Source organism: Manduca sexta, chromosome 4 (genome assembly GCF_014839805.1).
Source record: "Manduca sexta isolate Smith_Timp_Sample1 chromosome 4, JHU_Msex_v1.0, whole genome shotgun sequence".
Lineage (NCBI taxonomy): Eukaryota > Metazoa > Arthropoda > Insecta > Lepidoptera > Sphingidae > Manduca > Manduca sexta.
The window spans coordinates 9,919,032-9,944,700 of NC_051118.1; the positions used below are offsets into that span (position 1 = coordinate 9,919,032).

The following is a 25,669-nucleotide window of genomic DNA, read 5'->3' on the forward strand; positions in this document are numbered from 1 at the left end:
TAGTCCGTAAACAGTTAATCACATTAGTTCTACGATGTAGAGTTGAACTGTGATAACAAGGAAATATATCATACTAACTTTTGCCGCGGGTCCGCCCGCGTGAAGAAAATAGCTTATGTCTTTCCCAGGATTTCAAACGATCTCTATACCAAATTTTATTGAAATAGGTTCAATAGCTCAGCTCTGAAAGCGTAACAGACTTACTTTCTTATTTGTAATATAAGTATGAATTATATTAAGTGAGTTTAGAGAAACTTCGTGTTATAAGATATTTTTATGAACAAATACCTTATTTTCGGAAACTCTAGCGATGGTCATTTCTAGTCATCTCCTCGCACGCTTGCATCGGAATTTGGATGATGTCATTCTTTGTCTTTAATGAATCCATTTTGAACCGATTTTACAAAATGATACTTTATTTATATAAGTAGATCTTTATATCTTGTGCATTCTTTACTTACAATTTTAGTAATAAACCTTTTTAATATAAGTTTAATAATGATTTTACTATGACTGTTGTCATGGCCGCACAAACGCTTTATCTCTTTCTACAGAGTTGTAAATTAGTGAGACAGTGGCTCGATCTATTGTCTATGTTTACAACTGTGACTGAACTACACACGCTTCTTGCTGTAGTTGAATTATTGACGTCATATAACAACTCCCGCGCTGAGCTTGTTGCATATTGCATAATGCATATTCACACTTTCCTTAGGGATTATCTTACACCGCATCCAGTAAACTATAAAATAAATTAATTCCTATACAGACAATAATGTCTTTGATTAATATGCATACATATCCTTGATATTAAATTATTTCTTCCGTACGTTATGGTAATAGTTATTTGATTACGCTAGGTACTCTTAAGTTTATAATTTTCTGTTTTATAGATCAGGCATAATTCAACATTGTTGCTATTTTATGTCAACTAAAGTGAGTAGATGACCTTAAAATGACTAATTAACATTACATTGACCATTCCCATAAACCTGTCCTGAGACATTGTTTGTGTTTATAAGCAAATTAAGACATTACATCCGATCATCGACTTGTTCTCTAGGTGTGCTCTGATTAACAACTAGAATTGGACTTACCATTTACTACAGCATATTTTATTGTAACATATGGACAAAAGGATGTACTAGGTACCTACCAAAAGATAGTTACACATAGGGTAGTTTATGCTCAGAACTGGCCACATGGCATCCATATGAGTTACGAAAACAACAGGTACTTATTAACGCTCGCCGAACTCGTATGCAGGTAAACTATTCCACAGTTAATGGTACCGCAAAAGTATGAGTTGCTGAACAAGTAAGTATTTCTTATGTTTACGCGAATGTTACACATTAAAATTAAACTATTTTTCGGATTTTATCGCGGTTTTAATGTTTTAGTTTTCTCCCGACGAACCACCACGATGCACGCAAAGTCTTCGAAACATCGTCGAAATACGATTTTTTTTTTAATTTGACAGTATTTTTTTGTTATAAAACAACCATCGTCAGTCATAGACTTGTCATTATCCTTATTGGTAGTGATGGTATAGGTCTCCTTGTGCGGTGGCTGGTGTCTAGTTCCGCTTGGGTACATGCGCGTCCCGCAGCTGCGCGGCGAGCCAGGCCACGCCGTCCGCCAGCCCGGCGCCAGACAGCGCGCTCGACGCACACACGTGCCACGGACGGTCGCTGATCTTCTCCAGGCCCAGGGCTGCAACACCACATAGGATAGCTCATACAGTCCAATAATATGTCATGTAACATGGAGGAAGATAAGCAAGTCGTCAGTGGGTTAAGAGACCTCCATAAACTGTACTTTGTTTGGACCATAATTTAGATGTAGGTACAGAAATAAAGTCAAGCCATTATCGCCCACTGATTATATGGGTGTGTCTAATGCAGCCATTCGATTGAGCTAAGTAATATTGTTCGTTTTTTTAATCGCATTGGCCAACTTTATTTCGTTTATTGTAGCTAAAAGATAGCAAAAAACAAGTGTGCCATATGATGTCTAGAATTACCTAAGTAATTAAGGAGCTATCTAGATTATAAATATATAAATAATGAAGGAACTGTCTGGCTTTTATTGGCCAAAGATTTTTAGACCTACGAAAATCTCACTGAGATCATAAATACAACAGTTAAGCTGTTTCTTAGCTATGTGCAATACAATTCAATCCGGGTGACCCATGCACAATGTCGACAACTCCACATCTTGTTTCAGCCATGTATTCCACTATATTTATAATGTAGCTAACGCATTCCCGAGGGTACACAATTATACCCTGAGCAGGAAAATAAAAAATACTCACCGAGTTGTGATAAAATATGGAAGTAATTTCTTGTACTTTAAAACGAAAAAGCAAGGTGGCGCCGCCAAAATAAGTTTTATATTTCTCTGGTCACGCTATACTGTATTATATAGTAGAGTAGAGTTCACGCTCACCGGCAGCGACGTGCATGGGCGCGAGCGCGTGCGGCGCGTCGCTCTTGTTCGCGAACACGAGCAGCGGCGCGCGACGACCGAACATGTCCGGGTGAGCCAGCATCAGCTCCAGCTCCTCGCGCGCCACCACTGCACAGACATACATGCACACATATAACGCAATATTATAAGTAGAACAGAATGAATGTAGAAACTGTAATACATCAATCGTATCCTTTAATGCGGCTTATGTAAGCCCAGATCTATATGGCGACACTTATTCATATTACACCGAGTAACCAAATTCAACTTCAGCTCTGAGAGCTACTACTCAAAATATCGATGTGATGGTGAGTACATACCGAGCCGCAAGTGGTCAGCGGCGTCGACAACGAAGATGACGGCATGCGCAGCGCGGTAATGGCGCTCCCACAGCGCGCGGTGTCGCGGCGCGCCCGACACGTCCCACGCGCTGAATGACACGCCGCCGCCTTAACAACATACACGCTGCTTAGAGCCACATTTATACAAATTATTATTAGCAATAAATACAAAAATCGTACGCAACTATCGCTAAATGTGACTACTTCGGCGGCGTAGTTGTACTGCGTGCGCGGTATGACAGGGTTCTGTGGTCCTGGGCTTGCATTCCGGGTCGGGTAAATTGATATTTAGGTTTTTCTGCTCAGTATCAGCCCGAAGTCTGGAATTTGTGCCCGATATGCCGATAGGCTCGCCCCTATCACAACATGGGATGGAACACACTTGGCGAAAAGTGGGTGCCCTGATTGCGTCTCTGCGTCCCTTCAGGGATATCATCACTAATTAGTCTGTACCCGAGAGGACATCGACCACAGAACACCTGTCATGGTGGTTGGCTTCGGTAATTTAGGTTCCGGGGTAGACATACTCGTACATCCAAAAAGATACTTCAGCATATTTCTTGTGACTCAGGGGGCGCAGTGTAAAAGGCATAATTTATTTATAAGATACAGTTACAGACTACGGACAAAACAAGCGCAAGATGTATGTTTAAATTTAAATTTAAAATCAAAATAACTCTGAATCGATATCACAACTATACACAACAATTCAGTTTATTAAAACAGTAACAGCGCTCAGAAAATCGGTATGATCAGTAAGGGGGAAATAAATAAAATATTATCTTAAAACAAAATTAGGTAAAGGTTTTAATTAGGGATATATTCTAAAGAAGCAATTTCATGGTTCAAACAAACATTATTTTATGACTAGCATATTGTAATTCAAAACTATCATTATGTGATATTTGATTTGATTTGTGTGAGATATAGAGGTGACCATACGGGCGAGCATTATTTTGGAGTACATTATAAGACAGGAAATATTTCTAAAGGGTTTACTGGTGCGGAGGATAAATGACAGCATTCTGTAAGCTTTACTACATATCTATATTAGTGATCCCTGAAAGACAGCCTTGAGTCAAACAATACTCCAAGGACTCGGACTGTGTTCACTCGATTAAGATAAGATGAAATTTAATTATCAAATTAATGATACCCCATTAATTTGATAATGAAATTTAATAAATATATTATTAAAACGTGATTATTTTGCATTAATTTATATTTAGTTCCATATTATTTACTATTCCAATCAGAAATTACATTGATATCCCGCTGCTGGGCTACACACTGATCGTGATTGTGAACAACACTAAACACTTTGATGTCGTCCCCGTATACCAATCACTCGCTGTCAACCATGTACACCAATCATTCATAAAAAACTTATAAATTTGAGCCACGCCTGAGCTGGGTAAAAAGGACATAGAATCGTAACCATACAGCGTGACAGGTTAAGATCTGATTAAAACTTTGTAGATCCCCAAGAAACCCTAGGTAATTATTCTTGAGCAGTAATGATTCACGCGATCAAATGCTTCGATAAAGTCACTATAAAAAGAGTATACTTGTTTCTTACCATTAAAAGATTTGCATAAAGAATGGTGTAGAGGAGAAGGTTGATCTCCTAAAACTAAATACATGTATATACATAGGTTACTACTCATAACACTTTTGATATAGTTATATCAATTTCGATAGATCAGGCTTTCAATTAACTTAACAAACCAGCTCAGTACGGAAATGGGGAGATAGTTCGTGACATGTATTGTGGATCACCTACCTTATAGATAGGCATATACATATTTGATATTTTCCATAAAGAAGGAGAACTACTTCAAACAAATATATTTTTTTGAATATCACTGAAAGCGGTCCCACCAAAGCGGCAGCACAAAAACGAATGAAGATTGATGGTACATACATCACCTGATCCGGCATATTTTACTGACATGATTGTTTTTTTAAACCATTTATGAATTTCATTATAATGTACTCCAGGTTGTGCCGTCATACTGTCTAGTCCAGTACTGTCACTTTTCCAAGGTAAGAAAAGATCCCACGTAAGACATCAGCGGTAACAACGAGAGATGTTGAGCCGCTGTACGATCGCCAGAATGGTTATCTGTCACTCAATCCGTGGAATTGTAATGTTTTCACTATCTAGGTGTTACTTGCAGAAGCGTGTGACATACTCTGGAACCGGTCCTGCTGGTGCGAGACGGTGGGCATGACGTGTTGCGCGCGCAGCTCGGGCGGGCGCAGCGCGTTGAGCATGGTGCTCTTGCCGCTGTTGTCGAGCCCCAGCACCAGCACGGTCAGCTCGGCGCGCCCGCCGCCCAGCCACGCCGACAGCTTGTCCAGCAGACCCATCGCGCTCCACCTCAACACTAACACCATCATATTTTTTAAGGGGACATAATTAGGTACTTATACTTGCTGGTGTTGTATCCACCCGGATAGCGCCCATCGTACGCGAGGTGCTAAACCTACCATAAACCACGTACGTAGGTCGCGTTCTAGAATCAATCTGCGTACATCCTTTTTCAAAGATGTCAGTCGACACTATCTAGACTAGACCGTACTCCACTTACAATAAGGTGCAGTGAGGTCACTTTCCTGCGTCCGTCTCTAACAAAAATTTACTGCGTTGATGGCCTACATTAAAGTGTGGTCGGTATGACTAACGCTCTATGTTCTTGGATTCGAATCCCAGATCGACAAAGTGATGTTGAGTTTTATTGATCGGTGTAGAGTTGGCTGTGTATGGGAGTCGCAACTCTAGCTATAATGAAACTCCAAAGATGACACTGAATATATTATGTATTTCAAAACTCCAGAGTACGTTTAATACACAGAGGCGTACTTAGATGGTAATAGTAACAAATCGTAAGACGTACTAATTAAACAAAGACGCGCGGTGCTTTTATACGGGAGGTATGGTGTGACACAGCGTTCTCGCACAACTACGCACGTGCACTTACATAGCTGCGCAAGTGTGTGTGTCCCAACAATCGGTATCAGCCCGAAACTGAGTCTGGAATTTGTGCCCGATATGGTAACAAAGGCTCCTAGTTAAATATCTATTCTGGTGACGTGGGGTGGGAGTGAGTAACGGCTTGAATGTAGTAATAGTGTATTTATTCATTTCATAATTAAATCAATGTTGAAAACAATGTGCATTATAATCGGGTGTTGCACCGATCATGTCAGTTCTTATCACAACAGTAAAATTGATATAGGTTTTGCCGAGACTGCGGCACCGCCTCAGCCGTAATGAACCATTCGTGGAGTTGTTGGCTACAGACGACTCCGTCACTCTGTGGTTTTGAGGTTATACTCACCGCAGACACTGGATTCACATCGCACAATGTGACGAACACGGTAACACACTCAGCGATGGAATGTTCATATAAGATGCTTTCAACTAAAGTACGCTTAAGGTACTGCGTTACTCTGTACTACATATAATACGTTTATTAAGTTTACGTATGCACTTATATTGTAAAGGATTTACTTTGTTTCCGACTCGTGGTACAGTGGCGCGTTGCCATGGCAACCAGATAGCAAACATACTGCCAAAGTTGTACTGTATTTACCAAGCAACAAGGCTACATGTTGCACAACACGGGGCGTAGTGCTGTGTTATGCACAGCTTTGTGATTCAATGTTGAATGATGTTGACTATTGCTACTCTTTATGAGACGTGACGCGTCAGGCGAGCAGCTAGCTCACCTCGGCATTAAGTTATGTAAAAAGTCGAGCGCGGTTGGTTACGGCAAATTCCCCACAAATCAAAGCACAATGGAAGTATGAATCAGGCGTTTTTACTGCCACCTCACAAGCTATTGATGTAGTTGCGTAATGTGTTTTCCCAGTAGAAGATTCTTGAATAGCCATAAACCAATTAATGGTAGGTTACTGGCGGATAACTCTCACTAGTAGACATTTATGCCTAATAAAATGTCGGGGAAGAAAATTGTTTTTTAAAGAAATTACTCATAAATCTTTGCATATTCCAGCCAGTAACTCGTGCCGTTTGTTCGTGGAGGGGCATTAAATATAACAGGATAGACAAAGATGTCGCTAGTGTACACGACATTCGTCTTATTTCTTTCGGCCCATTGTAGGATGGTTCGTTATATAGCTTGGTATCTTTTCTTATAGCTGTAGATATTTGTTTGGGTGTTACATCGGAGCGATATATTTCATGTATATTTATCTAAGGTTCGGTGATGACATAAAATAAAAAACGTACATAACATAACACTTTTATCATCACACTTTAGTACAAATTGTCTCTTTACAACACTGTATAGTCTGTTCACTGCGTGCGTGCGCGCGGCAGGGGCAGGCAGCGCACAACCCGCAGTACACGGCCGACAGGCGGCGCGCGCGCGTCTCGGGCAGCGCCCGCCAGCAGCGCCGGCGCCAGCCCCGCCACCGACGTCACCCAGGCGAACCCCACCACCTCCAACGCATTCGCCACGCATCCGCCCGCTGTCACCAGCGCCGTCGCGCACCCGCGATACTGTACACAACATGTTAGAAACTACTTACTTTCTCGAAGGATTTAATTATTTATGTAAAAATATCGTACAATTTGGAAATTCAACCTAATTCTCTCGGTTCTATCTTTACAAACAACAAAATATAGTGATAGTGGCCATTTGCGTCCTGCCAAGCGTCAGTATACCATTTAGATTTATCGTAATTTTACGTTCTCAATACTTAGTCGAGTGTCGACGCGGAGCAAGACTGAGATTAGGAGCAATAACATGCACATAGGAATAATATTACAATGCACTGAAATATAGCTTATGGTTTGACTGTTTGTCACTTTAGAACCTTACAAATATAAGTAGTGGCCATATGGCCCACGGGTGCGCCGTCACCTGATAGTCGAAGAGGTCCGCAAGCAGCGCGTATGGCGCGAGCTGCAGGCCGACAGAGTCCGCAGCCACAGCGACCGCCAGCGCCGCGCCCACCACCGCACCGCCCGCGCCCCACCGCGCCGCACCCGCGCCTGCCGCCAGCGCCGCGCCTGTCACTACCGCCGCCCAAACCAGCAGCCGCTGCGTTCACAAGCAATAAATTATTTGAACACTCTTAAAAATTCGACTCATTAAATTACTGGGATTTAAATTCCCTTAATTCGTGAGATCTAAGTCCTTACCCTACGTCCAACTTTCTCGACGAGATAGAGCGCGAAAGTGGAGGCAACGAGTTGCACCGCGCCGAGCAGCACGGCGTGCCCCGCCGGCGACGCGAGCGCTCCCGCCACTCCCCCGGCCTCGGGCACCGGTGTGGTGGGCGGTGTGGTCAGCGAGCCCGTCCCCGTCGCGCGCCAGCACGAACACGCGCTCTGCGAACTGCAGCAGCGTCAGTACGCCGCACATCTCCTGGCCCACCACGCACACCGCTGCGATGATGAACGCGCGCCGACGGCACCGGTCACGGACTGAATACATAGCATACAAATTATTTGCAAGAGCATCCATCATCTCATATTTTAATATGTTTTAGCCTCGGCTCAACCAATTTACATTTTACGAAAAGGAAAACTTATTTCTTGAGTTTAAACTTTAAACGTTTGTAGTTCATAATGCTATAAATGTATGTGTGAACTGACGCATGTCCTTGGCGAGCTGGAACGGTGACTGCACGGGCGGGGCGGGTAGCGGCAGCGCCGCCAGCTCCGCGTCCAGCGCGGCGCTGTCGCGGGGCTCGCCGCGCAGCCACGCGAGAGACGTGCGCGCCTCCTGCACACCAAACACCAGACTTTGCAATAACAGAACCACTGTGCCACAGTTACAGACAGAACAAATTCTATTAACCCCTTCCTTTAAAGGGTAATCATGGGCCGCTCACCATCAAGTAACCGCTTCATTAAACGATTCCAAAGAGAGTTTATCTGTTAGGCGTATTTTTCTGTAAATAAGTTTGTCCTTCATACTTTCTGTATTGAGATATATATATTCCCTTGGTTCATACTCTGTGTACTCACTTCAGTGCTTCCATTGGCGGCAAGAAAGGCGGGCGACTCAGGCACCAAGAGGAACACGAAGCAGTGAGCCGCCGACAGCGCTGCGCAACACCACACCACTGTTCTAAACACACACACCACCATTACCACGCGCGTACGCTACGGGACGTACCCGGAGATTATGCAGAATAGGCTTGACTTAGGACTTCGCGACGAAAATGGGCTTAGCGGCGAACGGCGCGGCAAGCGACATGGCGGGCCAGTTCCGATGCTACTTATGGCTTAACCACGAAAAAGACGCTCGAGCGACACCGCAAGCGGTTTGGTGTCAGCAGCGACGAATGAGCGAGACAGATATACGAGGGAATAGGAGAGATACCGGATACAGGGCAGTGAGGGTAGCGCCGCTCACAGCTTATCCCGTTTTCGTGGCTTGGCCTTTACGCTGAGTAGCGATACCATTTTCCACTAAGTTATTATTGTTCTTAGTGGGGCATCCTTCCTTTTCCCCAATACATGTGATTCGCTCTTCGATACTGCTCGCCGCTCGGCACAATGCCAGCGATATCGTGGGATGCTCCATATTTTGCCTTACATTTGTTAGTGCCGATCGGCGCGTTGACGTCGTAGGCCAGACTGGCAATTTTGTGACGTGGCCCTAAGTTCAGTCTGAATTCAAATTAGGCTGACTTATTATGGTATTTAAAATTTTCGTATTTATAACGACTTAACGTAAAACAACTTAAACATCAAGCTTATATGTGAAGGCAGGCCATTAGATTATTCGTAGAAGTAATTATAATAATTAGAACATAGAGAGAAGTGCAGTGACCTGTGGTGCAGGCCAGCGGCCGCGGCCACGTACATGAGCAGGAAGCCGAGGTTGTGGGCTACGACCAGCGCCGCCACCGCCGCACCGCGCACCGACGCCTCGCACATCTGCCAACACGACAGGGAACAAATACATTACAGTTCGAGAAAGATTCAACGGAGCCGTAATGACTGCAAGGTGGATAGACGACTTGATAAAGGATGCAGGAACATGTTAGGTAGCCGCTTTTGAAATCTTTAAGGGATGCTTTTGTTTAGCAGTGGACTTCATGTGGCTAATGATAATGATGATGATGATGGTTGAGCGTCCATACCTCCTGCGCGAGCAGTGGCGCGACTGCCCACGCGCCGGCGCCGCCGATCCCCGCGGCCGCGCGCGCTACCACTATCCACCACCCACCGCCGCAGAGCGTCAGCGCCCAGCACACCTGCACATAAATATATACATATATAGGTAGTAATAACACCATGTTAAAACACACCCAAGACTCTCTAGAGTGCAGCGTTGCTTTTACCATCTTTAGAATAATACTTAATCATTGCGTGGTATATAACATGTATTTCCGTGTATAAGCTTACTTACGAGAAAGGCGACGGAAGTCCCGATGACGGCTACCTTCCTGCCAGCAGCGAGTGCGCGCGCGCTGAGCGGCACGCCGAGCAACGACGCCAGGAATGTGATCGCCGCGCCCACCACCACCTCGCTCCCCGCACCTTCCCCGTTCTCCCCGCTCTCCCCGCTCGCCAGCGACACCCAGCCCAGCGAGAGACCCGAAGACACAGTCGGCACATTTACTACAAAAAAAATATTTAAAACACATTTATATCGAACTAGCATTTGCACGAGGCTCTGCCGCGTAAAAATCTTGCCAAGATAAAGTCGAATCTAAATACTAAGCCTGATTATACTTAGGTAACTATTAATTACTAGCTCTTGGCTGCGACTCCCCCTAGTGTGAAAATAAAATTCCGAGATTTATATTTTCTTGGGAAAATAAAATAACATAATATGACACTCAGGAGTAATGTGGCTTAGTATTAGTCAAAAAAAATATTAAATGAGCGTTCCTGAGATTAGCGCGTTCAAACAAACAAATTCTTCGGATTTATTAATATATTATTATAGATTTCCTAGAACTTTTTAAGAAGAATATTTCCGCCATACATGATTGTTGCGTAATCTTAACCGTTTAAGCAACGCAGGCAACGGAAGCGCTCAAAAGTAATGCATTTTCACCGTTTATACAACATTTTTAATTTTCGCTCCGCTGCTATTGGTCATAGCGTGATATTATATAGCCTATAGCCTATCTCGATAAATGGGCTATCCAAAACTAACAGCATTTTTGAATTCGAACCAGTAGTTCCTGAGATTAGCCCGCCAGGCGTGAACCTGCTACAAACTGCCTTCTCGCACTGGAACTATTTTGACCTGTTTTTCTATATCACTGCATAAACCACAGCTATCTTATGTTATAATTTAGACTTTTTGATTATGTAACAAAACGCAAGCTTGCTCAGCCACTAATTGTCCTTTGGTATAGTATATACTTACTCCTCAATACTGACACAGAGAAGTGTGAAGTTTGCATAGAGTGTGTACTTACTGAGTAGCACTACAGCCGCCTGAATGCAGTAGCGGCGCGCGCGCATGTGCGCTGTGCGCATCGCCGACCACGACGCCACCGACAGCGCCGGCGCCGCCACTGTCATCGCACCGCAGCGACGCTCACGAGATGTCAACACTTATACGACACGGTACAGGTGACCTGAACTAGTTGTTACAGACGCCGCACAGCTATTTGGTAGGAAGTGACGATTTTCTGACTTGTCTTTTTTGGGAATTAATATAGTGTGAAAACCCACAATATTTTTTTTTGCGAATTAATAATTATTATTTAATTTCGTTTTCTTAGAAAATCTGTTATGTACTTAATATATAAAGTTTATGTAATCAGTTCTTCCCAAATAATAACAAGAAACAGATTATTTTTCTTTGTTTTAATGTAAATTTGTGATTTAATTTATTAATGGAGTTTGCAAATTCTTCTGAGCTTTCGTACCCGGCACGATAAACTTTAAGATTATTTACATATTATGTTCACAGTTTGATAAGAGGCGCGATAAGAGCATGTGGGCAAGTGATGTGCGTGTTCGCATGCGCTTGCTCCGAGCGCGAGTGTGCGCGGGTGCTGACTACTGGCGCCGGCAGCGGTGCGCGTGCTTATAAAGACTCTCGGAGCCCTGAGCTCCCTTATTCAATACACAGATTTGAAAGACCCTCGATTGTCCAGGGTGCGATATGATGAAGCGCTTAACGTTCGCCCTCTGTGATATCACACGAGGGAAATAAATAAGTATTCCAAGAAACGAGATATACATAAACTATATACTAGCCTTTCTCTAATTAAAAATCTAGCAACGCATCAACAACTACCCGTGTACCGGCTGATAAGATAGCCTGCAGCGGTGTTCACGGGTTTAAATAGGTACTTAAAAATATATATTGGGAACTAATGAATATTTTGTATACCTACACGATGTTTCACAATCAGTAGTTTATTCCACGATATTTTTTTTTGCCTGCACGGCAATATGACCCCACTCCCCTTGATGGTAAGTGGACTGGAATCATATAAATATTGACTGACAGAGATGTTCACCCCTCGACAGTCGATACAATTATGCCGGTCTGTTGGAACCGGATATACACAGGCTGATCCCAGACTGCGACACTTACATGGCCCACTATGGCGGGTTTTAACACCTTGTGTACGGCGGTCGCTATCCGGGCGGATATAAAATATATCCTACCACCAGCAGACAGTCAGTCCATTAATTGTATAAATAGACTCGCCACCTGAGGCCGATTTAATAACTCAATCTCACGTTTGAGTAAAATCTCAAATGGACATTTTATGTAGTGCCAGTTAATAAAGCTGTCATTCAAGCGCTTGTTCTCAACCGAGTCGGCGTTGTTACATAAACAAAAGTCAGATATCAATATTGTGACTTGAAATTACATTTCAGGTGATGTCAGTATGGGTTCAATAAATTGTGACTATCTGAAGACGTCGACTTTAGTTTGTTTTTTTTTATCGAAACATCAAGGTTTTAAAAACACCAATCGACAGAATAAATAAAATATTATATAACATCGAAATAAAACTTGTTTTTAGATTTTATCACGGTTTTTGTATTTAAATTTTATCTCGACTGACTTTAAAACGTTTCCCACTGACCTTAATATAATAATATTACGGGCCCTGTTCAGCAGTGGACATCCTGTGGCTGATGATGATGATGACGGGCCCTGTGACTGTTACACAAAAAAACACAACGATCTTTAGTTAGTTTTTTTATCACCAAGACAGCAATTTAATGTATAGATAGTTAATCATCATTTCGTCATTTTCCTTCAAGACACGGTTTTATGATGATTTTAATATTATGCGGCCATCAATGGTTCCGTTACCTTATGAAGACGTCTAGTTCATTTGACGTAAATCGCTACTACGATTATAGTTACTATCGCTTGTGTTTTTCTATATTACAATATCTGCTGTATGTATTACGTAATATGTTGAATGATTACAAAATGAATAACTTACAAAAAATCCGCGTTCAATTGTTATAGAGTTGAAAACGCGCATGCACTCGGTGCAGGCTACAGACAGATGCGATCATTGATGCATTGAAATGTAATCATTTAAAATTTATTCTAAAATTATTTGGCGTAATTTTATAATAGTGCGGTAAACTGGATAGTATACCTAGAGGTATTGTATTATAAGCCAAGCAATTATAATTTATAACTAACTACATTTTGCGCGCAGCTCCGCCGGGTTGAATGAGTTTTTCCGGTTATAAAAGTCCCGCTATATATTTTTCCGCATGAAAAGTAGGGCCTCAAACTATCTTTATAACTTTCATCGAAATCTGTTCGGTAGTTTTAGAGTTTATCGCGGTTACAATTCATAATAGTTCATAGTCTTGTCATGATTTTATTCTTAATTCTATAATATGCCAATTAAGAGATACTTGTGTGGGTTACGTGCTAGTAAATACATTTATATTAAGATTAGTCTACAATATATTTTAACATGTAACCTTTTGTTGTCCCTACAAATAAAAAAATATATAAAAAATTACACTGGTGTTGCCCACGACTCTTAGAGCAGTCGTAGGAGGAGACCTCTCGCTGCCGTCCGTGGTTTCTGCCATGGTTGGCGGCTGGAGGTCGTAGCGAGCAATGGCCTCCTTCTGCGAGTGCGTCATCTCGCGGAAAGAGAGTGCTAAGCGAGAGCGTGAGCAGATCGATCCCGCCCGCAGCCAGAGGAGAAGAAGTAGGCGCCGGGTAGATGAGTCGGGAGCATCGAGAGAATTCCGCCACTGCATCCCCTGCCTGTCGTAAGAGACGACTAATTGGGGCTTAGAGAGAGTCGCGCGTTAGAGAGAGTGGGGGGCTGATCACTCGACTACAGCGACTCTGAGACGACATTGCGGGTCTACTACCCGCATTCTCCCGATGTCGTAGACTTCAAAGGGATCCTTTAGCGTGTGGGGGCATCTTAGCCCCTCAATTAGAGAGGTGCCGCAATACGGTATCAGGAAGAGACGGTTCCGAGCAGCTATCTTAGTGCAACAAGACACCCTGAGGCCGTCCCGTATGCGCCGAAGAAGGCCACCGCGGATTTTGGTTGGTATGGCGGTGCAGGGTATACAGGGGTTAGGGACTCGGCCCAATACTCGCTCGGATGATGCTATACTCCTGAGCGTCGACATTGGGCGGTAACACCGGTGAAACCAACATAGCTATTCCACCCACCCTCTAAGTGTTGGTAGCACCAACGCTTTTTTCCCCGCGAAAAAATTAATAAAAAAAGTTGTGTTGCTCACGACTTGCGCACCTCAATGTCTTTACACTGTCATACTAAATTAAATAATGCGGGACGAGCTCCTCAACACAGAAGTGCCTCCTTTGGCTGATCTAAATGCGTGTAGCAGTTTCTGCGTTTACGGCTAAAAAACATAAAATAATCTTCAGAATTTTTCGCATTCAAAATATTAGTACCTTAGACAATCGATAATAAAATTACTTAAATCAATATAATTTAATTTACGTAGATTAATACGGGAGGGAGTCGCTACATACATTTTCATTAAATGTCGTACAATATCGGCATACACGTGAATCGTGATTATTAAGGAAATTCTAATATGAAATGTGTGTTTTCGAAAAACCAGAACATAATACTGTACGCGCATTCGCGGAGCATGCGGCGCATGCAAAGCGACGGCGACGCACACCTAACCGGCGACACTACGGCGCGGCTCAGCACCAGACTCAGGGTGTCGATACAGATACCTAACCGGCTCCCTCCACTCAATGGTAGATGAAATAAGTTTATCCTCAACTGTGACTGACTTGACGGTGCTGTTATATTGCGTAAACGATATTTATTTGCTTTGCTTTATTTAATTAAATTAACTGATTAACTTGCTGGTGAACATAACATAGCTGGTGAAATGTGGGTGTGACGCACCCCTGCCTAACTCCGAATACCAAACAAAACGAGATGCTATACTGTGGATACACTATTTTATGTACTTAAATATGTATTTGTACACTAGATTCGTCGACAAACAAGAGCTGATAAAAATATTTTTGGTAAGTCGACACTCGACATTATATTTGAATTCCCATATTATTTATTATAATTTACTTCCAGGTTCACTGCAGTTGCTTTGGTATGAAGACAAAATGTCAATTTAGCGCTAATAACTATATAATGCAATATGTATAATGTATACCGATTATCATTTTCCTATAATTTACATGCATTTTCATGCTACTTTCCAAACTAGCAATATTTATCACTTAATAAATCTTTCGGCCCTAACATAGTATTTCCTGGTTCCGCACCTGGTGCGACCACAACTTGTATATCAAAACGACATAAAGTAAAACAAAGCAGGAAAATATAATGGAAATACTTCTCACCATTTTCCTTTTTAGACGCACTTTAATACACTTTAAATATTTCCTCATAGTTTCCTATTTACTTTAAGAGTCAGACCTACCGTTATAAATATATTACTATGTATTACACGCGACTGTATCTAAAGATAAAAATATCAAGATTATTTATTTAGTTGGCACCATCCACTGACATTACAATCAAAATTAATACTATTTAACATGTATTTAAGGTTACATTCAATGACGTTTTACAAATAGACACGTCATACACTAACAAAATGGTACATAAAAACGGCGCACTATTTGCTATATTCACGTACCTGTACATATAATCACAAATTGGCTCGAAGAAGGAATAAAAAGATGCAGCACACATTCGTTAGAAAAGGATATATATACATCGACAGTTACGTAACAACGTTAGTGCCGCACGCTCATTGGCTGTTAAGTCGGGCAATTACCTTACTTTCGTCTTGCCAGTATTGAGCTCGGACAACGTATCTATGTAATAAAAACATCTTTGGTTACATTTACATTGTATGTCTAATAGCAGATGCACACTACATGACAGACCTCACCATATGTAAATTCAGGGTTTGATTTACACCTACTATGTGTGTACGTATCTAGTGCGTAGCTTCATCGTCACGACAAAAGCTATAATATTATATTTTATACTTTGAAATTCGTTTATCAATTACTGCATTTCATCTTCTTAGTCACATCCAAACAACTTCACAAACTTTCGCATATTTTATGATACCTACCTACCCAATAAATAAGCATAATATGGAAATGAAGCAGAAGGATTGAGGAAAGGAAGGAAGGAAGGATGTCAATCTGCAAATCTCTGGCCCACTAGGCTTGATGTGTGAAGGCATGACGGAATACACCTACGCAATGCATTTTCCGCCTCGGCCTAGATAATCGGTCGGCTACAATCAAAAAGTCAATTTAGATTCGTACTAATCAGTAACGGTGTAAGTGGCGGAGGTGATGGCGGTCACAACGACCACTCGCTTAGACGGCCAGAAAAAATATACAGAAAATGCCCGGTAGGCAACGGCTTGGGTGTGCCTCTGGCATTGCTTTAGTCCATGGTCGGCGGATGCTGCTTACCATCAAGCTGACCACTTGCACGGATATCTTAGAGACCTAAAAAAAAAGAAAAGTACTATGTACTACACTAATACGATACTCATGTTACCAATACGTAAATAAATAAGTACCGTTAACGGGAAATAGGTATTTTGTTGACGTTTCCATTTCTACGGGCTGGTCAACGCCGGATCGTAAGGCACGCTGAACCTACCATAACCGCTCAATCGCCTCCTACGAAGGTTGGGCAGTAGCAATAAGGCAATTTCTCTGTAAAACCAATAAAATTAATAAAAATTTACTTAATTTTTTTACATTTAATGACTCATTTAGTATTATTTTTTACTAAAAAAATGTGCATCGTTGGGCAAAAAACTAATTGGTAATAAATAAAAGGTTCGTCAAAAAAAGTCTTATATCTATAAAATTTATTTATATAAGTGTAAAATTTATTTATATAATCGGCCGCCTGGACGTCTGTAAATACGGCAACGACCATCACAACGTGTTAAACGGAACACGTTTCGTCATTAAAATGCTTAGGTCTCCTATGTAGTTGCCGAACCGAACCGACGTGATCTTTATATCTCTGTATCTGGTCGGAAATTTCTACACCAATTATAGCAGTCTTTAGTGATTAGGTCCTTACATAATATGAAATTGGCGTTTTGTATGGGACAAATACAAAGTCGATTTTTTTTATCTACGCACTTTTGCCATCTCATAGGGAGTTCATCGATCCCGTTACTAAAAAAACATGAGGGCAAGGATCCAGAAACTCTGAAACTATATCATATCGGAGTCGATTTTTTTTCCTTGTAAAATGTTATACAAATTACAGAAAAAGTGGTAATCTGTTTGAGCAAGGTCCGGGTACGGTGAATGTCGCAGATATTCCAATTGCATTGCAAATCCTCCAGTTTAGCGGTCGTCTGATGTGCAGTGTGTAGTTTAGCGTTGTCCTGAAACAGCAGTAGGTACATACCTTCGTACTAAGATACTACCTATCTAGTGTAAGTATTTATCAGATGTAAAGATCAGTGACCAATGAATAATGGCAGGTCGACAACCTTTTCATTTCCTCGCAAAGCGCATAGTTGTTTGTCTCTATCAGCACGCGTTACTCCAATCTGTTTGTTTCATTCTAACCTCAATTTATGCTAACTACGAACGTTAACGATAGTTCGAAATAAATGGAAACTGTTAGCACGGCGCGTCAGGGTAGACTTGGCAAATTTACAATATATAAAAATAATAAAATATCAGTCGTATAGTCCTGGCATAGGAGATATGGCTATGGATCGTCTGAAGAGTTGGTTGCGGGTATTGCTAGAGTTGGGTAGGACATGACATAAAAAAGAGTTTGTAAGAGTAGCCTCTTTTTAGCATTGAGCCGGTACAACGTCCTACTTCAAATGAGGCGAGGCGTAGTGAGGCTCGGCGCTTCAATGCGTATCTTACAGTATTTTGTAATGTTAACCCTCAAAATATTTCCCTCTCGCTCGCGACTCGAAACGCAGTAATGTAATGTCCATTGTAAAATAACGTCCTACTGTAATTTGTAGCATGCGGTTCTCTACCTCACTGTCCTCGTCCTACAGTTTACCAGAGACGAAGAATAAGTAACGCGACTGCCGCGTCATAAAATTTGAAGTAGTACAATATATAATTTTGAGCCACTCTTACATTTTGACGTTATGTCCCGGACAAATGTACCGCCTCTTGTATGTCGTACTCAACATTAGGTATTGCCAAACTTTGCCCATCTCTCTCCATTCATGGTAGTGCGTGTACATTCTTAAAGGTGTCTGCCCATCTTGTAGGTATTCCGTTGCGAGGACATTAACCTTCTACTCTTTCTGTAGAATGTTTCAAAAAGCTTTCATTTCGGATGATTGTGTTCATACATTTTAAACGTTCGTACTTGCATACTTAATTAATTGACGAAAATCTTTAGTTAATACTATAAATAATATAAAAGTAAATTGTTATGTTAGTTATTTTGGTTAAAACTGAGTTATTCCGAAAAATTTATTGGCTACCCTGCAAATTATTTGTCAGTGATTTCACAAGTTGCACTCTTGTCATTGTTCTGAGCCACACTGATCGCATTCAACTGTCAAATGCAACATGTTCGGAATTGGGAACGTAGTCTGACGTAGAAGTTTGCTATGGCATTGGGCAAAATATTTCGATAGGAAATCTAAATGGAGTTGATCACAATCAACAATTAAACACAATCAGTTACATCGTATTTACATTAGTGAAGTTATCTGGAACAGTGTCGTGGATAAAAGCCTTTGCGACTGGCGAGTGTAGTGATCAGTCATTACCGTGTCGAGATCCAAGGGCATCGGGCGAGCGTCGCTAGTGGCGAGTGCGGCAACATGTTGTCCCGCTGCGTGGTGTCGCAAGTGAAGCACAACTCCTACTTCCTGGTGGGTCTGTGCCTGGGCCTATGGGTGTCACTGGCGGTGATCCCCATGGAAGAGGAGCCGGGCGCATGTACGGTAGCGGCGGGAGCAAGCGGGGGCGCTGGCGCGGCGGCGGGCGCTCTCGGCGCGGTGGGTGGTACGCCCGAGGAGTTCGAGCCGCACCACGAGGAGAAACCACTGAGCGCCGGCGGGCAGGCGGCCGGCCGCAGTGTGCAACGCCCGCGTTACTATAGCACCGAGCTTGGCATGAGAGGTACACACATCATGTATCATGTTGTTTTACAAACAAAATCGATTCGCTTATTAGCAACGGTATGAAACACCTTTCCATTTGACAGGCTCCTTGCTGACGGGAGTGCTCAGCTCTGAGGAGGCTCTCAAAAATCAAGTCCCCGCACTGAACAGGACAGCTGCGCGCCTGCAGCCAGCACTTAAGTTCTTCATCACGGCCAGCGCCATGAGCTCAGTACCGGGGCTGGCCAATGTGGTTGGCTTCACAGACACCAGGGAGATGCTGAAGCCCTTTCATGCCCTTAAATATTTGGCAGACAACTATCTTGAGGAATATGACTTTTTCTTCCTTGTGTCGGACACTGCATTCATTAATGCTCGGCGCCTCACAGAGTTGGTGTCAAAGCTGTCAGTGAGCCAGGATGTGTATATGGGTGTGGTCGCTGAGGATGACAGCCATTATTGCACACTGGGTAAGCACACTGCATACATCATCACTTTATTAAACTACTCACAGACAGGTTGGAATTGCCATGCATTTTAAGATAGTCTTATTTTCATACTTCTTTTTTTAACCTGTCCTTCAATACACAATACCATTGATTTAACAATCTTAGCACAAATATGTAAACAAATGAATTTAAACTATACTGTGACTGAATAAAATAATATATTGTTATATACCATGCTACTGCAGAAGCTTAAGGTTATATTTAATTCATATGAAAAGTGAAATATTAGTTGTATGGCATATATTTACTGCATATTTTTTGTTACAAAGCAAACTAATACACTTGTATGCATGACTTGTTTTTATTCAGTATAAACAAAGAAAGTGTATTAAAAATATCTGCCAATTTCCATCAGATTATGCCTAATTATGAGTAATTGTTTATTATTAATTCTCACAATACATTTATATTATTAACATGCCATTATGTTATTGCCATGTAAAAAGTACTGTGTGGTGGAGCTTAAGGTTAAGATAATATAATTGCTTTAAAGTGAATGAATCATATTTTTTGTTTTTTTAATAAAGTACACACAAAGGCTTTTATATCTTACATTTATGAATCCTCTTTCAAATGCAGCTTTATGATATAGATGGAATAGTGTGAATTTCTTGTTTATAAAATACTTTAATCAAAAGCTGGTTGAAGCAGTAATGTATGTTGTTATTAGCTGGATGGAAGTACAGTAAAAGACTGTCCATGCATAAAACATTTACTACTTATATAATAAATTATTATTCTTCACAAACTGTGATAGTTTAATCATGTGAATAGTCATTTAGGTGCGAGACAAGTGGTCAATCTAGCTTTTATGATTATTCACAAATGCATAGGAAAAGTTAATTGTTATTATTTATTAATTATGGTTGTTAAAATTAATATCATATTCATAAAAACTATTGGAAATGTTTATCTAATAAGAGTGGTAGTGTATTGCACCGCGGTAATATCATAGTCTAATGTATGAATTGTATGATACTGCTTTATATATGTTAAATATGAAAGATTTTAGACTTACATGTTTTAAGTTAACTCATTCTTAAAATGGTTAAAGCATACTGTTAACAGGTTTGTGTTGTGACAGGTGATATTATCCATTGTCTCTTATTCATGTTTTTGGATATGATATAACAAACTTTTGCACTTAATAACATTTTAAATCACATGTAGTAATAACCCATAACTATTCCATTATACGCCAAAATGTATTTCCTAACTAGGCACTTGCGTGTGTGTGCAGATGGAGGTATCCTGCTGTCGAACTCTGTGCTGCGCGCGATCCACGGCGCGCTGGACTGGTGCGTGCGCAACTCGTACTCGCCGCACCACCACGAGAACATCGGGCGCTGCGTGCTGCACGCCGCGCACCTCTCGTGCGCGTCCTCGCTGCAGGCGCAGCGCTACACCGCGGCGCGCGCCACCGACGGCGCCGTGCCGCTCGGCGCCGCGCTCGCCGACGCCGTCACCGTGCACGCGCTGGACTCGCCGCAGCGCTTCTACCAGCTGCACGCGTACGTGTCGCGCGTGCACCTGGAGCGCGACGCGGCGGCCGTGCGGCGCCTGCGCGCCTTCGCGTGGCGCAACAGCGCGCGCCACCCGCCGCACTACCGCAACAGCACGTGGCCCGGCGGCCTGCGCGACGACCCCGGCCTGGCGCGGCCGCTGCCCGACAACCGGTTCGACCACCTGCGCTGGACGCCCTTCAACGCCTCGCACGCCTTCATGCCGGACGACCATCGGAACGTGGCGCCCATCACCGGCGCCTACAAGGACGCACTCGATGTAAGTGACATCGTGGGATGGGATTTACTACTAAGAGATTAAGCCGAAAACACAACATACTGTATAAATCTGTGCAGGTTCATTGCTTAGCTTAAAAACATCGATATATTTGAATAAAATAAAAAGAAAGAAGAAATTATACTTATTACGTGAACATCTCCAAATTTGAAGTCACTTTTAAATTCAATTATGTACATACCTACATGTTAAGTTTTCCTAATTTGGGCTTACATTATAGCTATAAACTAAAATACTTAAATTATTTTAATAGTACTGTTAAGTCTGCTGGGAAACGAAATAAATAAATAAACAAATTGATAAAACAAGCTGAAAATTTTATTAGAAATTATGGTATATGATTCGATTTATTATTGATTAATATCACTACATTATTTACGATTATTTATGTTATCGTCGCGTCTTTCTGTCTTCTTAAGTCTTGTAATGTAATGTATGTGTAGTTGGTGATGCGGCACGTGCGTGCGTGGGCGCTGCGGCGCTGGCCCGCCGCGCTGGACGTGCAGCTGGCCGAGGGCGCGTGGCGCTGGGAGCCGGCCGTGGCGCTGCGCTACCGCCTGCTGCTGCGGCTCACGGCGCGCGACGGCGGCGGCGTCACGCTCCGCGCCGCCGACGTCACGCGCGCGCTCGGCGCCGCGCGCCTCGTGCCCGTGCGCTACGTCACCGAGAGCGCGCGCGTCACGCTGCTCGTGCCGCTGCCGCGCACCGCCGCCGCCGCCGCCGACGCGCTGCAGTTCCTGCAGCGGTACGACGCCGTGTGCCTCGCCCAGGACAAGAACACCGCGCTGCTGGTGGTGGTCGTGCAAGGCGCGGACAACGCCACCGCCGCAGCCGACCCCACCAAGGAGGTGCGCGACGCGATCAAGGCGCTGGCGGCGCGCTACCCGGCCGCGCAGCTCGACGTGCTGGAGGCGGACGCGGAGGCGGACGGAGTCACGGCCGGCGAGGTGCAGGCGCACGCGAGCGCCGCCGCGCTGTCGCTCGCGCTCACGCGGGTGTCGCGCGATACGCTACTGCTACTCGCCGTGCCGCACATGGAGTTCAACCAGGACTTCCTTAACAGGGTCAGACGCTGGGTTATTTAAAGTTTTACTTTGAAAGTAACTTATTAGTATTTGGTGTCATTTTATTCAAAAATTACTTTTAAATGCAAGTAAATGATGGTTTTCATATCTCAGGTGCGCATGAACACAATCTCTGGTGAACAGTGGTACCTACCGGTGCCGTTTTCGCGCTACTCGCAATACGACCACCCGCGCTTCCTGACGCCCACGGGACAGAAGCCGCAGGTGAACACGGGCCGCTTCAATTTCCAGCACCACGACGTGCTCGCCTTCTACCGTAGCGACTACGACTCCGGTGGGTGGTCGCGGCCGACACCTGACGTGTTAACACTCGGAAGTACTGGTGACTACATTAGAGTTTGTGTGTCGCAGCGATGGCGCAGTGGACGGGCGCGTCGGACGCGTCGGCGGCGGAGAAGCTCGCGCGCGCCGCCCTGCGCTGCGTGCGCGCGCCCGAGCCCGGGCTCGTGCTGCAGCCGCGCCGCGCGCCGTGCGTGCGCCCCGCGACCCCGCCGGGCCCCCCGCGGGACCCCCCGCGCCCCCCGCCGGCGAGTGCGCGCGCGTGCTGCGTGCGGAGCGGTTCCTCACGCTGGACCTGGGCGCGCGACACTCGCTCGCGCAGCTGCTGCTGGAGGAGCAAGCCGAGCGCGACGGCTGACACACACACACACGCGCGCGCACACACACATGCGCACGCGCACTCACACGGCGCCGTGTTGACTCTTCGCTTAACTATACACTATACAGTTTCGAATGTTTATGCTGAAATAAACTCATGTAATCTACAACGTGTTTTCTTGTAACAATTAAGGTATTTATTGGCTATGAGCACCACAGCCGCGCCTCCGACCAGTCGCATGTCAAATAATGGCCTTCAATTGTATATAGTAATGCTTACCATCAAGCGACTAACTTGCTCACCATGACATTATGACCTCTGAGAGATCCTGTCCCGACAAATGTTACAAACATCCACATTTCGAAACTATCCATACCGGACACAAAATGTTTACTCTAAGCTAGTAGATGGATAGATATTCCGTAGCAGAAAAATCCAATACAACCAGAAGTATATTATTGTTACTACCCATACTACTTTTTAAATCATGAAATATACAGTAGCACAATATTGTTTGATATACAGATTAAATATTTACACAAACATTTAAGTATTACTTAATACATTATTATTCATAAATATGGATATTATATGCAATATTTTGTAACAAATAAAAATGTGCTAACAATATAATGTAACCCTACTAGAAAGAGATGACGCGGTCCTTCGCGTGTCCTCCGAGGGTCCTTCGGAACGGAATAGTGATGGTCGTAAACATTACAGCTTTCGAGTTATGAATATTTTTCTGAATTTTTAAGAATTTTTGACTTGAACAATTAAATGTTTTTTTGTTTAACGTAGAAGACTTATTCGAGATTTTTTTTTGTTGCAACAAAATTTTCATTAGTTGTACTTTTTTGCTACACACAATTAGATTCGTAACTTTAATGAAAATTATTAAAATGGTGTAAACTACTGTATTATCACTTAAATTTTCTACTTTAAATTTAAAATCTAAACAGGTGACTTCGTGGTTCTAATGTAGGTCAAAACTTCTCCAGACTCTCAACTTACATATTCATTAAAAAAAACATAGCCCTCCATGGGGGCTACTTTGGCTAAAATCAGACTTAAAAGACAGTGAGGTGGAAAATTCGTAAAATTTGCCATGAGATCACAATCATTTTTTAACCTCTCATCATTTCTAAGGTAAGTAGTTTGTTAACTAACCGAAAATGACTATGCAAGAAAGCAATGAGTTAAATATTTGGTATATTTATATGTTTAATGTAAGTTCAATTAATTTTGCATGATTCGTTCTCGCGGTTTAAGTTTTGTAAACGTGAGTGCAACTCTTTTACCTGCAATTACATTGTACAACTATACGAGTGAGTAAAACAATAAATACTGCCTGGTTTTTCATTATTTTGAGTCAATTTGGATACATTGATTCAAATTATCCAAAAACAAATAATTACTTATTTCTTAATCATAATATAATTATGATATTAAAAAAAGATTTTAAATAACATCAACTATAGTTTCCACATAATGCTTGCTTGGGCTCTTGCATTGAATTTTAATTCAAAATTTACAAATGATTCATTTGTAATATTAATTTGCAAAGGGATGTGACAAATTATAGTTATCGATAATGTTAAGAACATTATACATTTTATTTCAAATTCTGGATTTAGTTCTTGTTCTGAGCCGGTAGCGAATAAATAGGGCCAGTGATAGACAGGTGTGACGTCATTGAGCATGTAGATTAATTAATATTTAAACTCTCAGTTTGAAACCGTATATTTTGGTAATAAATTATAGTATTATTTAAATGTTGTTAATATACTCGTGATTTAGTCTGCATGAAATTCATTCAAATATAAGCAAAAATAAAAATATTACATACTGAATCCTCAGAAAATAAAACAGCTTTTATGAAAAATGAAATATATTTAGTTGAAACAAACAATCATAATACTCAAAGGCATCGCGTCGTGTCACACACACACACACACACGCGCCGCTGTGTGCACGCGCGGCGTCGGTGTGTGCGTGCGGCGCGACGCGGAACTTAAAACTAATGTCTTTTGTGGCGCGGCGTGACGTCACCCACCACCGCCGCTCTATAACAAATAGTATTCACTATACAGCTTGCAACGTTGTAAACAAACCGAGCTGCGCCTCGGAAATACTTTAAATTGTGTCATTTTCATGTAAATGTAATAATTAAATTGATCGTTGAGAATAAACCGCAACGAGTGCACGCGGACCACCGTTGCTGAACTAATACATGTAAAATGTTTGTTTACAGTGCAAGCTCTATTGAGAAGTACGGTACTATAAAACAGTTAGCCCAG

General features: G+C 42.6%; 2 protein-coding genes across 2 annotated transcripts; one reads left to right on the top strand and one right to left on the bottom strand.

The window, feature by feature from the left end:
• Positions 1-878: 878 nt before the first annotated feature.
• On the bottom strand, positions 879-12,258 carry LOC115445931. The gene is given in 16 exon segments (XM_037442202.1): positions 879-1,713; positions 2,449-2,577; positions 2,790-2,918; positions 5,006-5,200; positions 5,499-5,595; positions 6,155-6,271; positions 7,186-7,341; positions 7,664-7,885; positions 7,987-8,131; positions 8,133-8,271; positions 8,443-8,572; positions 8,818-8,920; positions 9,629-9,735; positions 9,942-10,055; positions 10,211-10,422; positions 11,235-12,258. Coding segments are annotated over 16 exon segments (2,238 nt in total). The 5' UTR covers positions 11,341-12,258; the 3' UTR covers positions 879-1,576.
• Positions 12,259-18,786: 6,528 nt separating this feature from the next.
• LOC115445936 (chondroitin sulfate synthase 2) lies at positions 18,787-23,568 on the top strand. The gene is made up of 6 exons (XM_030172451.2): positions 18,787-19,396; positions 19,482-19,847; positions 21,127-21,668; positions 22,130-22,750; positions 22,865-23,045; positions 23,123-23,568. The coding sequence occupies exons 1-6, from the start codon at positions 19,096-19,098 to the stop codon at positions 23,551-23,553; spliced, it is 2,442 nt and encodes an 813-aa protein (XP_030028311.2). The 5' UTR covers positions 18,787-19,095; the 3' UTR covers positions 23,554-23,568.
• The last annotated feature ends 2,101 nt before the right edge of the window (positions 23,569-25,669 follow it).

Bases quoted from the DNA above. Each gene is read 5' to 3' on its own strand.
- LOC115445936 (XM_030172451.2), top strand. From the start codon at position 19,096: ATGTTGTCCCGCTGCGTGGTGTCGCAAGTGAAGCACAACTCCTACTTC. The intron at 19,848-21,126 runs GTAAGCACACTG...GTGTGTGTGCAG, and splicing joins CAGCCATTATTGCACACTGG to ATGGAGGTATCCTGCTGTCG. The intron at 21,669-22,129 runs GTAAGTGACATC...ATGTATGTGTAG, and splicing joins CCTACAAGGACGCACTCGAT to TTGGTGATGCGGCACGTGCG.